The sequence below is a fragment of the Mus pahari genome, chromosome 5, assembly GCF_900095145.1.
Source record: "Mus pahari chromosome 5, PAHARI_EIJ_v1.1, whole genome shotgun sequence".
In the NCBI taxonomy this organism is placed as follows: Eukaryota; Metazoa; Chordata; class Mammalia; order Rodentia; family Muridae; genus Mus; species Mus pahari.
In genome coordinates this window covers 109,538,571-109,555,487 of record NC_034594.1, presented here as the reverse complement: position 1 = coordinate 109,555,487, position 16,917 = coordinate 109,538,571, and the positions used below count along the sequence as shown (strand labels likewise).

The 16,917-nt window shown below is 45.3% G+C and overlaps 1 protein-coding gene and 1 pseudogene across 2 annotated transcripts in view; one reads left to right on the top strand and one right to left on the bottom strand.

The window, feature by feature from the left end:
• Nucleotides 1-4,325: 4,325 nt before the first annotated feature.
• LOC110322673 lies at nucleotides 4,326-4,485 on the bottom strand (annotated as a pseudogene).
• Nucleotides 4,486-8,177: 3,692 nt separating this feature from the next.
• Nucleotides 8,178-16,917, top strand: part of Rnpep (arginyl aminopeptidase) — a 21,481-nt gene continuing 12,741 nt past the window's right edge. Inside the window, exons 1-3 of one of the 2 annotated variants that reach the window (XM_021197313.1) lie at nucleotides 8,178-8,696; nucleotides 13,766-13,906; nucleotides 14,936-15,084. In XM_021197313.1, coding sequence (XP_021052972.1) covers nucleotides 8,250-8,696; nucleotides 13,766-13,906; nucleotides 14,936-15,084 — 737 coding nt within the window. In that variant the 5' untranslated portion in view covers nucleotides 8,178-8,249. The remainder of the gene's footprint in view (nucleotides 8,697-13,765; nucleotides 13,907-14,935; nucleotides 15,085-16,917) is intronic. The other variant, XM_029538967.1, reaches the window with a different exon arrangement.

Below are 16,917 nucleotides of genomic sequence, written 5' to 3'. Positions count from 1 at the left end.
CTGATGCCCTCTTCTGGAGTGTCTGAAGATAGCTACAGTGTACTTACATATAATAAATAAATAAATCTTTAAAAAAAAAAAAAAAAAAAAAAAGACTCCAACTCCAAGTCTGAATGCTACAGAGTTTTTAGGCCTGAAATCCACATCCATGTCAGGTTATCCTAAGAATCAGGAGGGGCAGACAAAGTGACGAATCACAGAAAGATTTGACAGAATGAGTCAGAGATAGGATTCAACCTGCTTTGATGAGAACAGAATAGGAAAGGCCTCTTAAGAGCAGTGAGAAAAATGGATGTGTGTGGCAATTTTAGTGAAACAGTTGTACAGAGACAGGTTGCATAAAAAGCAAGCTAGACACAGGTGAATACAGAAGGAGCCAGAAGACTAGGACATATTACCAAAGTTAGTATGGGGCCACGGAGAGCATTTCACACAGACATGGAGAGAAGCCAGACTGAATAAGTCAGCGTGGATCATTAAATTGTACAGAGGCTAGAAGCTTCCATGCCTAGGCCTGGGGATAGTGTTTGGGGTCCAGGAATCGCCTCACAAAGCACATGTAGTTATTCAGAGATAGTTTATTGAGCATACACCCCAGGACTGAGGTTTTGTCTTACTGTCTATTGTAATGCTAAGTGTGGGTCCCCAAGACCTGAAGTCTGCACATAGCCCCTGTGACCCTGCTCCCAAGTTAATTCTGATTGGTGAATGCCAACAGCCAATAGTTGGGCAGAAGAGACCTAGGTGGCGGTTAAGAACCCTGCAGAGGAGGAGAAAGGAAAAGCCACCATGGGTCAAGGGTCAAGAGAGTGCAGTCCCAAGGGCTGCCCAATTGTAGTTAAGAGCAGCCGAGGTGGAACGTAGTAAATAGTAATAACTTGGAGTTATCGATAGGAAAGTAGATTCTAAAAGCATGGAAGGTAGGCAGCTGCCCAGCTATTGTGCTGTTTAGCGCTTATTGTAAATATAAAGGCTGTGCGTGTCTTTTTTGTCTGGGAACTCAATAACCTAAGGTGGGGTAGAAACCCCTGACCAGGAATTAAATAATTTCTATAACACAGTGCCACAGTCCAGATTCTGGAACTGAACTGTGACATTGAGTTATGATCCTATAGAACTTTTAAGCCTAAAATTCACAAACATCAGCAACAAGTTATTCTACAATCAGGTCTTAGGGGTAGGGGATTTCCTTAGGAACATATCTTTTTTTGTAGGTTTATCCTGTTCCCATTGGTTAGGGTATTTAACGGTGGCAGGGGATTTGCCTCATCTAACATTCATGCCTTAACTTGTCTAGCAGGATGTCAGTGACCCACATACATGTCTCTTTCTGCCAAGTAAGATGTCAGTTCCCAGGGAAGTCTTGGGACTGAAACTTTACTTGGCTATTACTCAAAAATGGAAGTCTTGTTACAATTAGTTTCTTATATTGGTGCAGGTGTCTCTCTCTCTCTCTTATGTTGGGGTCCATCCCAGGGGCAGCTAATACCATAAAAGCTTATACACAGTTGACAGGAAGGGCTAGTGGGTGGTTTGTTTGGGTCCAAGCTTATTGTGGGTAACTATACAAAGCAATTCTACTGATTTCAATCGTAATTGGTTTCCAAAACACATGGTCAGTTCTTAGATCAAAGACAAAGTCAGCAAGCGAAGTAGTAAACAAGGAGATCACACAAGAAAGCAATCAAGCAGTAAGCAAAGAGATCAACAAGGTAATGATTCAGCAAAGTAGTAAGCAAAGCCCCGACACTGTTTCTAATATTCTTATCTGAGTCTGCTTCCTTGTCTGAGCCCAGTGACAAATGCCAAATTCCTAGAATCGGCACCAAAAGCTTTGAACACCTAGGCCTTAACATTTTACCTAGACCTTAACATTCCCGCTAGGCCTTAGTATTTTACCTAGAAAGAAACACTCTGGGATCCATCCGAGCCTTATATTTGTACAGTTTGGGTATGGCTCTCATCTCATCCCTTCATCTGAGGAAATAAAAGAAACATTTACAGATATTTTGGAAAACAATGTTTTTAAAACCTTGTGGGTGCAGCAGAGATAGCTGACCTTTTAAGAGCCCTGACTTCTCTTCCACAGCACCAAGTTTCCAGTCCCAGCACCCACATAGCACCCACATAGCACTCACATAGCACCCACATAGCACCCACATAGCACCCACATAGCAACTCACAACTGTCTGTAACTCCAAGATCTCACAAAAATATATGTAGGCAAAACACCAATGCACATAGAATAAATAAAAATAATTATTTTTAAAAAGGCTTACTCTTATTTTCTAAGTATGAGTATTTTGCCTGCATGTAAGTCTATATGTGGTAGTTTGAATATACTTGGCCCATAGAGAGTGGCACTGTTAGGAGGAAGTGTGTCACTGTGGAGGTGGGCTTTGGAGGTCTCCTCCTATGCTCATGCTCATACCCAGTGTGGAAGAGAACTTCCTTAGCTGCCTGACCGTGTCCGTCTTCTCCTGGCTGCCTTTAGGCATCAAGTTGTAGAACTCTCAGCTCTTTCTCCAGCACCATGTCTGCCTACACAGTGCCTTGCTTCCCACCATGATGATAATGGACTGAACCTCTGGAACTGTAAGCCTACCCCAAATAAATGTTTTCCTTTGTAAGAGTTGCATTGGTCACGGTCTCTTCACAGCAGTGGAAACCCTAACTAAGACAGACACCATGTGAAGACCTGGTGCTATCAGAGGCCGGAAGAGGTTCTCATTTGAGATCCCTTAGATCTGGAGTTGCAGATATTTGTGAGTTGCATTGTGGGTGCTGGAAACTGAACCCTGAAAGGCAGTGAGTGCTTTCATCTCTGAGATATCTCTCTAGCTTAGGTATTTAAAAAAATTATTTTTTGAAAATTGTATGTGTGTGACTGTTTGCCTGCATGTTTACATATGTACTATGTACATGCCTGATATCTACAGAGGCCACAGAGGCACTGGATTCCCTGGAACTGGAATTACCACAGTTATGAGTCACCATGTGGATCCTCTGCAAGACTGACAAGGGTTCTTAACCAGTGAACCGATTCTCGAACTCGGACATTTATCCACAGCTACGACCATGAATGTTTTTCAGGATCAGTTTATATTGGCAAAACCAACCAACCAACCAACAAAACAAAACAAAACCATAATGAACTCAAAAGCATGTGCTGGGAGGGCTGTAGGGTGGTTGACCTTTTTCCAAGTTTCTTTAGTTTAGACATAACAGTTCAAGCTGTCCTCTATCTTGCTTGGCTCTAAGTAAAGGCTACAGGTGGGGAACTTCTAATAAGTAACAACAACAAGAAGAAGCCTCAGAATATGCGGCCAGCTCAACCTTGCTCTGAGTCAAATTATTTTTCTGCATCTACAGTCAAGCTGCTTTTGTGTCAGCAGTGTGGGGTGGCTGGTGGGCATGACACAAGGTGGCTACAGCTGTTTTGGGGGACAGGCTTCCACACACATGGCAGCTCATAGCTGCAACTCTAAGATCTGATGCCCTCACAGACATACATGCAGGCAAGACACCAAGGCATATAAAATAAAAATTTAAATTGAAAAGAAAGAATTGGTTCCCATTTGCTTTCTCATTTTTTCCCTACACAAGCTCATGGGTATTTATTTCACTTGGGGGCTATGATCCAATACTATCATTATTTATTTATCTGTGCAGGTTGTTCTTACCTTGGCTGTTGGGGACTCCTTCCAGCTGACTCTTTTTTTAAAAAACATTACTAGATTTATTTCTGTGTGGGTATGGGAGTGGGTAGGTGTAGAGGTCAGAGGTCAGCGTGGGAGAGGCAGTTCTCTTCTGCTCCCAAATGAGTCGCTGGCATCAACGTTAGCTTGTCAGGCTTGGCAGTGCCCCCTGCTGGCTGGCTCTTACCTCCTCTCCACTCCACTTCTTTCTGCTTGTTTTGCTTTGTTTTGTTTTAAGATAGGGTTTCTCTGTGTAGCCATTATGAGACTTGTCTCAAATTCAGAGATCTGCCTGCCTCTGCCTCTGCCTCTCAAGTGCTGAGATTAAAGGTGTGTGACACCACCACACTTGGCTCAACAAGTTCTTTTTTTTTTTTTTTCCTGTTATACTGCTTTTTATTTATTTAAACAAGAACACAGGCTGGCATGCCCAAAGACATCAGTCAGTACCCAGTTGGTTCAAGCAGTCCCCCTATTGGTCGACTAGGTCCTGATTTCTAGTAATATTCACATGGTGTCTACAATCAGCTGATCCTGTCCCAAGAGACTCCAGGCACATCACAGACATGGAGCATATAGGACCGGGTGGCCTCACTGGACACCATTATCATCATCATCATAATCATCATCATCAACGAGATTTTCAAAATCATTAAAAAATGTCTGCAGGAACTGCCTTTTCATTGGCTGCCAAGTCCATCAAGAGACCAGTGCTATCTCCAGCTTCATCCAGGTCTATATAGGGCCCTGTGCCCTCGGGGAACATCTCATCCACAGCCAGTTTCATCTAGAGACCAAATCTCTGACACCCCCCCCCCCAGGGATGGGACTTAAATTTAGGTCTTTACATGTACTATACAAGCACTCTACCACTTAGCTGCGTTCCCAGCTGTCTTAGTCACTGTTCTATTGCTGTGAAGAGAAACCATGACCAAGGCAATTCTTTTAAGAAAGAAACATTTAATTGGGGAGCTGTTTATAGTTTCAGCACTTTAGTGTATTATCATCATGGTGGGGACTATGTCAGTCATGTGCTGGAGAAGTAGCTGAGAGTTCTGCATTGTGAGCCAAAGGCAGCCAAAAGAGAGAGGAACTGAGCCTGGCATGAGATTTTGAAACCTCGAAGCACCTCTCCAGTTTTTGACACACTTCCTCCTACAAGGCCACACCTCCTAACCTTTCTGATCCTTTGAAAGAGTTACATTCCCTGGTGATTAAGCATCTAAGTGCATGAGCCTATAGGAGCCAGTTTTATTCACACCACCTCATCAGCCCTTAGTTTTTGCTATTGTTATTATTTTGGGTTTTAGCTTTTTTTACTTTTTCACCCATGAGATGCTCTAGGACTGTGGTTCTCAGCTTTCCTAACCCTGCAACCATTTAAGACAGTTCCTCATGTTGGGTTGATCCCCAACCACAAAAGTATTTCAGTGCTGCTTTGGAATGTAATTTCGCTACTGTTATGAATGCTAATGTGCAGGGTATCTGATATGCGACCCTGGTGAAAGGGGGGTCCTTAGACACTCCCCCAAAGCGACCACGCCCCACAGGTTGAGAACCACTGCTCTAGGTTCATTTTGCTTGTTTCCTGAACCAAACTCCACAATCAGTGTTTGTTTTAAAAACCACTAGTGCAGCTGGGCGTGGTGGCACACGCCTTTAGTCCCAGCACTCGGGAGGCAGAGGCAGGCGGATTTCTGAGTTCGAGGCCAGCCTAGTCTACAAAGTGAGTTCCAGGACAGCCAGGGCTATACAGAGAAACCCTGTCTCGAAAAACCAAAATTAAATAATAAATAAATAAATAAGCACTAGTGCCTTTTATTGGAGAATAAATACAGAATCCAAAGTCTAAGTGCGTGTTCTGTACAGTCTGGAGAATCATGTGGGCGTGCTCTCAGTTTCAGATGAGTGAGTTTATTAGGCATGTAGCATGCAAACTCAAGGAACCGATAGCAAGTAGCAGATAGACAGGAGCAGACAGACAGTAGACACACAGCAAATCATCATCAGATCAAACCCAGCAGAGGTGACAGGAGCAGCAGGGTCAGAAAGCCAAGATAGCATCAAATCAGGGCTTAGAGACATCCAGCAGGAACTGACTGGGGAACTCTGGAATTCCCTGGAACTCTGGAAGTCACCTAGAACTTCCCTGTCTAGCAGTTTTTCCTGGATAAGCTGCCCCTCCCCATCACAGGAACTTTTATCCCACGGAATAAACAATAGTCATTTCTGTTGGAAGTAACTTCATGCTGTTCAGGGACTCGGTGTTCAGGGACTCGGTGTTTTTAATAACCTTAGCAGCTTGCACTTTTCTCTTCTCCCTTTTACATAGTGGGGGAGGGGTGAAGAGGGAGCAGTGGCATACTGACCCAGGACAGGACCAATTTGGAGGACATCTTAAATAAATTTGGGTTTGAAGTGGAGGGGCCAAGTTTCATGTGCCAGCTTCTTGGTGAGCTAACATAGCAGGTAACACTTTACCAATACAGGTGCTCTGCTGTCACTGGAATGTCCCTGCTCCTATGATTTTTACTGCATTAAGTAAGGAGAAAAGAAAAACCCAGATCCATGCATGGTGAGTTAAGACTTTAATCACAGCAGTCAGGAGGCAGAGGTAAATAGATCTCTGAGTCTGAGGCTGCAGGTCTAGGCCAGCCAGGGCTGCATTAGTGAAACCTTGTCTTATGAGAAGAGGGAGGGGGCCTAGGGGTATAGTTCAGTGGTAAATCATTTGCCTAGCATATGTGAGTCTCTAGGTTCTATACCAGTTCCTGGGGGAAGTTTCGTCTTTGAATAGATAATAGAGATATATACCTTTAATTGTTGTTTTCCTCCTCCGAAGACATGAACAAACATCTGTTCACTATGGCTAGGGGTACTGTGGACTGCTGAAGAAACTTACCCTAAGCTCCACAAAAAAAGGTGTCCTCTGTCCCAGCATGCTCACTATTTCTTTTTTCTTTTCTTTTCTTTTCTTTTCTTTTCTTTTCTTTTCTTTTTTCTCTCTTTTTTTTAAGGTTTATATATTTTATTTATATGAGTACACTGTAACTGTCTTCAGACACACCAGAAGAGGGCATCAGATCCCATTACTGATGGTTGTGAGTCACCATGTGGTTGCTGGGAATTGAACTTAGGATCTCTGGAAGAGCAGTCAGTGCTCTAACCACAGAGTCATCTCTCCAGCCCATGGTCCCTATTTCTATATTTGACCCAGGACAGGGGCAATTTGGAGGACATTTAAAACAAATTTGGGGTTGAAGTTGAGGGACCAAGTTTCATGTGCCAGCTTCTTGGTGAGCTAACATAGCAGAACCTTGTCACGTTCTGAGCTACCTAAATTGTATGACCTTCTTTCTTCTTTCAGACTGAAAAGTTTGCATCCCTAGGAAATGGCTACACTTAATTTCTTCATCTGTGGCCTCTGCAAGGTGCTGGCACAGAAGAGAAACAAAATGTAGCGCTGTGTCCAGCTCAAACTAAACCACACAGGGAAAATACAAAGAACATGCAATGGGCGACTAAGCATTTCCATGCAGGGAAAAGGGTGTAGCTCAATGGCAGAGTGCTTGTCTAGGGTATATAAGGCCCTACCTACATTTGATCTCCAGCATTGATAAACAAATATTATCTAGGAGGGGTGTAATCCCGTAACTCCTCAAACTGATGTAGGATGGCTATTTTGAGACTACCCTGGGCTACATAGTAACATAATAATAAAAACATTACATAATTTCAATAGCTAGGGAGTTTAACTAGTCCAGTCTTAATGAACTCATTTAAAAATCTAACTTGAGGGTAGAGAGATGGCCCAGCGGTTGAGAGTCCTTGGCTGCTCTCGTAGAGGACCTGGTTTAGTTCCCAGCATCCAATGACAACTTACAAGGTCTGTAACTCCACTTCCAGGGGGTCCGACTCTCTATCTGCGGGCACTAGGCATACATACGCGCGGGCAGAACACTCATCCATAATTTTTTTTAAAAAAATTAAAAAATAGAAACAACTACATTTAAGTTGAGTGGGAACATATAGATATATAACAACCACAAAACGTCTTTGGTCCTGACACAAAAGGGTAAAGATCTGTGTGCCTGGGGTTGCAGCAGGATGGGGTGGCTGTTTACTAAGCATGCTTGACGGAAGAACAGCATTACAACTCCTGTTTTACAATTCATTCAAGATGTCATACATGTCCTAATGACTGGCCTAATGGAGAGAGTGAGTGAAATTTCAAACCCAGACCCTTTCAGTCCAGGTTCTGGTCCCCTGCATCTTGCAGACTGCTTAGAGGATGGGGAACCCGCAAGGGTAACCTGGAACGAGGGTGACCCACCACACCACCGACTTCGGTCTCAGAGTAGCCGAGAACCGGTGTGAAGCAGGAAGAGGGGTTGTGTGCCACAAGGGAGGACAGCCCCAGGGGGTTAGGGGCGGTGGCCGCCCGAATTCCTCAGGGGCGGGGCGCACGGTGGCGCGTCGCCTCGAGGCGGAGCCTGCCAGGACCCGAGGAGCGACCCGCCTTCCTGGCGGGTGAGCAACCGCTCAGGAGCCATGGAGAGCAGCGGACCAGGCAGCTGCGGCAGGGCGGCCCGGCGGCCGCTGCACTCGGCTCAAGCCGTGGACGTGGCCTCGGCCTCCAGCTTCCGCGCCTTCGAGATCCTGCACCTGCACCTGGACCTGCGGGTCGAGTTCGGGCCTCCGGGCCCTGGTCCGGGGAGCCGCGGACTGAGCGGCAGGGCGACGCTGGAGCTGCGTTGTTTGCTTCCCGAGGGCGCCTCGGAGCTGCGGCTCGACTCGCACAGCTGCTTGGAGGTGACGGCGGCGACGCTGCGGCGGGGACAGCCGGGAGACCAGCAGGCTCCCGCGGAGCCCGTGCCTTTCCACACGCAGCCCTTCTCGCACTATGGCCAGGCCCTGTGCGTGGCCTTCCCGCAGCCCTGCGGTGCCGCCGAGCGCTTCGAGCTGGATCTCACCTACCGCGTCGGGGAGGGACCCGGGGTGAGTGCGCGCGGGGCGCCCGGGCCACCGGCCTCTCCCAGCCCCCTTGGCCAGCCTGCTGCTTCTGAGCAGCCCAGAGCCGAGCCGGAGAGCAGGAAACCTGGCTCTGCTTTCGCAGTTTCCGCCGGAGATCCCCGTGCGCCGACTCTCTTCCCCAGCAGCCCGCTCTGGATTCCTGCCCCCTGCTTCCCATTCCAGGGCTCGAACCTCTCCAGCCCGGTGCTGTGTTCCTCCTGCCCGACCTTCCTGCCTTCCTGGCCTCTGTCGGAATTATTTGCCTTAGATTGCCCAGTCTCCCCTCTGTCACACACGTGCTGGACCGACTGGTCCGCTAGCCTCGGTGTCTTTTCAGGATGAGAAACTTGCTACACAGACTTCGCTTTTTGTTTTGTTTTATAATTCTCCTTGCTGGAGCCTGGACAGTGTTGGTTAATTAGCAGGATGCTGACGGGGTCCTTTCGTGTGCTAGCAAGCCCTTTTGGTTGCACAGGTTAAAACAGCCCGTGAATCATTTTTACTTCCTCCTTTGAAGTCCTGCTATTGACTTAAAAGAATCCAAGCAAGAATGAGAATGTGTAATTAGAGGACCCTAGACTTTATAATAATTCGGTCTTCTCAACAACGGTTCTTAAGTCTTAAGGTTTTTTAAGAGTTGGACAAATATTGGAAGTTAAGGTAACAATAGTGGACATTTGTAAGAGTGACAGCCTTAGACTGGGTTACAAGGTTCACCAAAGCTGTTGGCAGACTATTGGAGCTTGCTTATCCAGCTAACAGTTCCCCTTACGGACCCAAAGAACACTTGACTTCCTCCTTTGATTGGAGGAATAAGTGAGCCTTGCAAGATAGAACATGCTAGGGAAACTGAAAGCACCTTGGTCTAACCTAGCACCAAAAGCAAAGCCAAGTTCCCTTCCGTTCCTGGGGGGGAAGCTTGACATTGAGAAACATCTTTGGTTCCTCTGCTATATCTTGAGTCCTAATTTTCAGTGGGAGCTAGCAATTAAACAGGCTTGGAAAATTAAACCCTCCCTAAATTTGCATACTCTAAAGTTGTCAAAGTTAACAGCAGAATCTATTTTGAGTTTGCAGTCCTCCTGCCTCAGTTTCCTGAGAACTGGGACTCCTGGCAGTGTGCCATCATGCCTGGCGGGTATCAGGTTGCCTAGGTTTTTGGTTTTTTTTTTTTTTTTTAAGATTTATTTATTTATTTATTTATTATATGTAAGTACACTGGAGCTGTCTTCACGTTTTTGGTTTTTTGTTTTTGATTTTTTAAAGATTTATTTATTTATTTATTTATTTATTTATTATATGTAAGTACACTGTAGCTATCTTCAGAGGGCATCAGATCTCATTACGGATGGTTGTGAGCCACCATGTGGTTGCTGGGATTTGAACTCAGGACCTTTGGAAGAGCAGTCAGTGCTCTTAACCGCTGAGCCACCTCTCCAGCCCCCAGGTGCCTAGGTTTAGATGCTCACCGGATGTTGTCAAGTATTTAGACAAGTGCCTTGACCATCTTAGGAAACCCTGTTCATTATCCTTCCACTATCTTTTTTTTTTCTTTTTTTTTTTCATTTTAGATTTATTTATTTATTATATGTAAGTACACTGTAGCTGTCTTCAGACACTCCAGAAGTGAGAGTCAGATCTTGTTATGGATGGTTGTGAGCCACCATGTGGTTGCTGGGATTTAAACTCCGGACCTTCGGAAGAGCAGTCGGGTGCTCTTACCCACTGAGCCATCTCACCAGCCCCCTTCCACTATCTTTAAGTTAATCAATTATTGTCCTTCAAGACATGATGGCTGAGGCCGCTCTGCTTTCCAAAGGGTTGCCCTTTGGACTATGGAGGTCTTCACCGAGGGCAGTGGCATGCATTCTTTTCCCGATTTTGCAACCATTCTGATGAGCATGCTCACCCAAGCACTGCAGCGCCTTCTCCCAGAATTCACATGGGCGGTAGTGCCCAGGTTTCCTCGTTTCCCCGTTCTGTTTCCTTCACATCATTTAAAACAAACAAAGCAAAAAGAAACAAAACACCATAAACAAAGATGGCAGAGGGATAATGTACAGGGTTTCCTAAGATGTGCAAGGCACTTGTCCAAATACTTGACAAAATTTGGTGAACTTTCTCTCTATATAAACGCCTGATACCTGCCAGGCATAGTGGCACATTGCTGGGAGTCCCAGTACTCGGGAAGCTGAGGCAGGAGGACTGCAAATTCAAAATAACAACCAAAGACAGATTAACGGCATAACTGGGCAGATGGTTCACAGCTCCTCACGCATCTTCCACGATTTCCATTTCCCTATTAGCATCTGGTCAGTCAGCGCTGGCACACACCAGCTGTCACTACTAACAAGGCTCCATAGGCTCTATCGGCATCTTAGTTTTTACCTACTTTCTTTCCTGATTCATGAGCCCAGCCAAAAGGAACGTTGTAGCTAGCTGTGTAGCTGCCCATCTTTGAGTTTGTCAGGCTTTCCTTGTTTGTTTGTTTGTTTTTTATGACCTTGACAGATTAGAGGAGTGCTGGTCAGGTATGTTATAGAATGCTCTCCTATTGAAAATTTTCAGATGTTTTCCCCATGACTAGATGATTAGACTGGAATTGTACATTATGGAGGGGAAATTCAGAGGTGAAGTGTCACTTGGATCTTACTGTATTGAGTCAGTGTATTAGCAACATGTCATCTGAATATTGGGGTTGACCTCAGTCACTCCACTACATTAGTATTCTTCAGCATTTTCTACTGTTTCACCTCCTGCCTTCCACGCTACATTGTATTTATTGGAAGACTAATTACATTTATTATACTTGAGCAAAAGCAGGCAAAGAAAAACTCAGTATCTAATGTGGCTTTCTTATGTATCTTTAGTGTCTTACTGTTGCAGGAAATATTAAAATAGAACTGCCAAGTTGCCACACTACTGTGGACAACTCTGCCCTGGCATGTCCTGCCGGGCTACTCTCTGCCCTCCAACTCTCTGGCGGGACAGAGCTCCCAAGTTCCCTTTGATGCCATGCCAACCCCATGCACCAGCCCACTCTATCTCTAGCTAGTGCCTCGCAGAGACTAATCACTGTGTTCCCAGTTCTGGTTTGCTTGTCTCTGGCTCTGCTAGTTCCTTCTCAGCCATAAACTCCTGTAATCGGGGGTCCCACATACCAGTAACTAAGTAAATCAAAACTCTTGAAGCTTATAATTAACCAATCAGATTTATGTATCAACAAATTCTCAGTTCATAAGATGCTAATACAATAATTTCAGAACCAATTGATAATGATAAAAGCTGCCTGCCTAGATTAGACAAATTGTCCCAATTATTCTAACCTTTATGATATCGTAACTACCTGTAGCTATTTAAAGCCATGCTGGTTCAGGTTCTTCCTGTTCATCGGCCTCCATCTTGGCTTTTTTCCCCCTCTCCTGAGACACCTTCTGTCTCTGCAACCCCTAGCTCTGCCTCCCTTTTCCCTGTCCAGTAACAGGCCTCCTGCTGCATTAATATTTTAATGTAATTGGACAGGGAAAATCCTGTCACACTCCTCCTGCCTACTAAGGCCTGCCTCCTACCCATCTACCAGAGGCCACGCAGTTCCCAGAACCTGCATCCAGGCCTGCCTTTCCTCTCTCATCTACCAGAGAAAGCTTCTCTCTTTACTTCCAACATCTGACTCTTGTTTGCCCTTAAAGGTCTGATCTGACAGTTTTATTTCACCTATGAAACCTTCCTGGAATAGTGTAACCCGTTCTGCAGTTTTAAATGAATCCATATTCATACAAACACACATGAACAGTTTTACCTATGTTGTGTGTGTTTTCCTTTTGCTACGGACAGAAGTAAGGTTGGTCCCTTTTCATGATAGAGCCTTGCTTGTCTCATGGATAGATGACTTCAACACCAGTCATAACCCTGAGCACTCAGGCGATCTGGAGCAACTAAGAAGACTACAGTTGTGTCTTGGAAACCACTGGTGGTTGAAAACCAGCTTATGACTAAATATCCTTGCACTGCAGGTAGGTTGTTCTGGTATATCAGAAACTGAGGTACACCAGGACATCTCACCATACCTGTACGAAGGCAAGGTCTCTGTCCCCCTTTTTTTTTTTTCTTTCTTTCTTTCTTTCTTTCTTTCTTTCTTTCTTTCTTTCTTTCTTTCTTTCTTTCTTTCTTTTTTGTTGTTGTTGTTGTTGTTTTTTGAGACAGGGTTTCTCTGTGTAGCCCTGGCTGTCCTGGAACTCACTCTGTAGACCAGGCTGGCCTCGAACTCAGAAATCCGCCTGCCTCTGCCTCCCGAGTGCTGGGACTAAAGGCATGCGCCACCACGCCCGGCTCTTCTGGGCTTTTCTAAAGAATCACTGGAAGGAATACCTAAAAAGGGAGATCCAGTCTACCCAGATAGGGGAGAGAATAAGAATCAACTTACTGCATGAATGAGCTAATCACCTCATAAGTATTCACTAAAAAATAAAATAAAATCTGGGCACGGCATGTGCTACATTAAGATCCTGTCAAAACGGGGCTGGAGAGATGGCTCAGCGGTTAAGAGCACTGACTGCTCTTCCGAAGGTCCTGAGTTCAAATCCCAGCAACCACATGGTGGCTCATAACCGTCTGTAATGAGATCTGATGCCCTCTTCTGGGGTGTCTGAAGACAGCTACAGTGTACTTATTTAAATAAATAAATAAATCTTAAAAAAAAAAAAAAGATCCTGTCAAAACAAATAAACAAGCAAACATCTAACTGGTTAGATGAGAAACTGCTACAGCCAGAAGGACACAGGGAAGGACAGATTCTCAGTCTGAGGTTCTGATTTGATTCCTGAGATACCCATGGGATACAGTGGGAATGCAGTGTCTGCCCTGTGATGCGGGCATGAGAACATGGCCTATTCCAGAGTAGATTAAACACACACTAGGACAGGACAGTCAGGGACAGAGTGACCATCAGAAGAGTCTTAGTGATTATGAAATGTCCTGAAAATGTCCCATGTCAGCCATCTCCTTGCTCTGTTCATGATCTATCTGGTCTGAAATGCCTCTCTGTTCTCTCTTAGGTTTGCTGGTTGGCTCCTGAGCAGACAGCAGGAAAGAAGAAACCCTTTGTCTATACCCAGGGTCAGGCGGTCTTAAACCGAGCCTTTTTTCCTTGCTTTGACACTCCAGCAGTGAAATGCACGTATTCGGCTCTTATTGAGGTAAGGTGACTAACTTAGTATGTTTGCCCTTGAGATTATGAATGAGAGATGGCTCAGCAGTTAAGAGCACTTCTGCTTTTCCAGAGGACTCTAATTTAGTTCTTAGCACCCACATCAGGTGGCTTACAACTGTCTATGACTCTTTGTGCAGGGGGTCTAGCACCTCATGGGCACCTTCATTTCTATGCACATACCTACATGCGTATGCACGAGCTTGTGCATGCGCACAAACACACATACACAATTAAAACATAGTAAAATAATTTTTTTTAAATGTCAAAAATAAAAGCCAGGTACAGTAGTACATGTCTATAACCCTTAGGGGGCAAAGACACAAGAATCATGAGTTCAATGCCAACCTAGGCCATCTACGCAGACCCTGTCTCAGAGAGAGATAGAGATAGGGAACAAACCTTCAGACCCATCAGGTTCCAATTTGGTTGGTAACTTACTACATCCATCCAGTGGAATCTCCGAAAAGTCTTCCCTTGTAAAGCTCTCCATGTGCAGATATTGGTTGGGACAGTATCTTACCATGTAGCCTTGGCTAGCCTGGAACTCATGATGTAGAGCAGGCTGGCCTCAGATGCTCAGAGATCCTGAGTACTGGTATTAAAGGCATGTGCTACCAGGCCTCGTCCATTGACCATACACCATCCAAATTCCATCAGTGTATGCTTTTGAAGCCTCGCGTTCTCCAGGATGGATTCTGAGTCAACACCGTCCCTGTTCAGGTTTTTGATCATACTATTCTTCAAGTTAGACAGAGGAGGCCTTTTGTTGGCCAGGCATAGTTATGTAATTCAAGCAGTCAGAAAGAGGCAGGGGGATCATCAAGTGTTCCAGGTCAGCCTAGTATGCACAGCGAGTTCCAGGTTAGTTAGGGCTGCATAGAAACACTTCACCTCAAAAGGAACAAGGCATAGACAAACATGCAAAGAAGGCTTTCCGGGTGAGGTGTCCCCCGGGTGAGGTGTCCCCCGGGTGAGGTGTCCCCCGGGTGAGGTGTCCCATGCTCTCTCTTGCCAGGTTCCAGATGGCTTCACAGCTGTGATGAGTGCAAACACCTGGGAGAAGAGAGGACCAAATAAGTTCTTCTTCCAGATGAGCCAGCCCATCCCCTCCTATCTGATAGCTTTGGCCATTGGAGATCTGGCTTCAGCTGAGGTTGGACCCAGGTAAGAAACATTCGATCTTCATGTCTAAGCAATGAGACTGCTGGTCCTGCTGGTCCTGCGGCAGCTACTGGAGCTGCAGTGAGTCTCTTGGATGAAGGCAGCCTCTCGGTCCAGGGATGTTGGTGCCCAGGTGGATGGTTTAGAAGACTGATCTCTATCAGTAGCTGAGTACTAAGTTGGCATTGTATAGACCTCTGTGCCAAAATCCATTTCTTCTAGCACTGAATTCTACAAATGAACAACTTGGATCTCATTGCCTCCTTTTAAAGGGAGAAAGACTGTCCTTTCTGCCTGCTGCAGATGCCTCAATCTAGACATACACTATTATGATGCTAGGCAGATTCAGTGGAGGCAAAAAGGTATTTTGTACAGTTTCTAGAGACGAGAACTTTGGCCATGAGCTGGGCCCAGTGGCACACACCTGCATCCCCAGCTACTAGGGGATGCTGAGACAGAAAGTCTTAGGTTCGAAGCCAGCCATGGCTGTATAGAATAAATAATCCTATCTAAAGCCAGAATGGATTTTTTAGATTTTCATATCATCTCTCTCTGCAGCTTAATCTTGCTGTGAAAGGGTCAGAGCTTGGACTGCACAGTACAGGCGCCTTTCCTGGCGCTCATGTTGTTCCTTAGCTCAAGTTTTATCACAGGGCTCCAGAGAACCAGTGGCATCAGGAATTAAGTTAGCTCCTGGGTGTCAGGTAGAATAATAAGCAGCATTCCATTGGTACCTACTTCTAGCACACACCTCCAGAACAACGCTAGGCCTGGTTGTTGTTTTGGTGTGCTTGGGGTCAAACCCAGGCCCTTAAGCATACTAGACAAGCTCTCTTCTCCTGAGCTGTATCCCCAGCCACGTGTTAACTTATTCCTAATAGATGGGGAGTTCATCTTTGCCACCAGAGGATCTTTCCAGAGGCAAGATAAGGAAAGACCTGCAATTCGAGGATGTGTTTGTCCTAACAATCATTCTATTTGCAAAAGTATGAAGTAGACTGTGTGGTGGTGTGTACCTGTGATCTCAGCACTCTGAGGGCAGGGGCGATAGGATCTCTGTTTGAGGCCAGCAAGGACTGCACAATGAGACCCTATCTTCAAATAAAACAAGATGGCGTATGAACTATAGTCATAGACCATCATAATGGCAATGGGAAGACATGCCATATGACAGAAAGCAGACCATAAAATATTCTTTTGAACCCTCCTTAAGAAATTGACTCAGGGGGGGCTGGTGAGATGGCTCAGCGGGTAAGAGCACCCAACTGCTCTTCTGAAGGTCCTGAGTTCAAATCCCAGCAACCACATGGTGGCTTACAACCATCCGTAAGGAGATCTGACTCCCTCTTCTGTAGTGTCCAAAGACAGCTACAATGTACTTAGATATAATAAATAAATAAATCTCTTAAAAAAAAAAGAAAGAAAGAAAGAAAGAAATTAATTGACTCAGGGGCTGGAGAGATGGATCAGTGGTTAAGAGCACTGACTGCTCTTCCAAAGGTCCTAAGTTCAATTCCCAGCAACCACATGGTGGTGATTCACAACCATCTGTAATGGAATCTGATGCCCTCTTCTTGTATGTCTGAAGACAGCTACGGTGTACTCATATCCATAAAATAAATAAATCTTAAAAAAAAAAAAAGAAAAGAAATTGACCCCAAAGCTTGTCAAACATGGCAACATGGTCCATTTAACTGGTGCTGATGATGGTTTCGGGAGGTGTAGCTCAGTGCTGTAATCTCAACCCTTACAAAGTGGAGGCAGGAGGATCCCAAATTCAAGGTCCTCCTCAGCCACATAGTAAGGTAAAGGGCAGCCTAGTTACATGAACCCCTG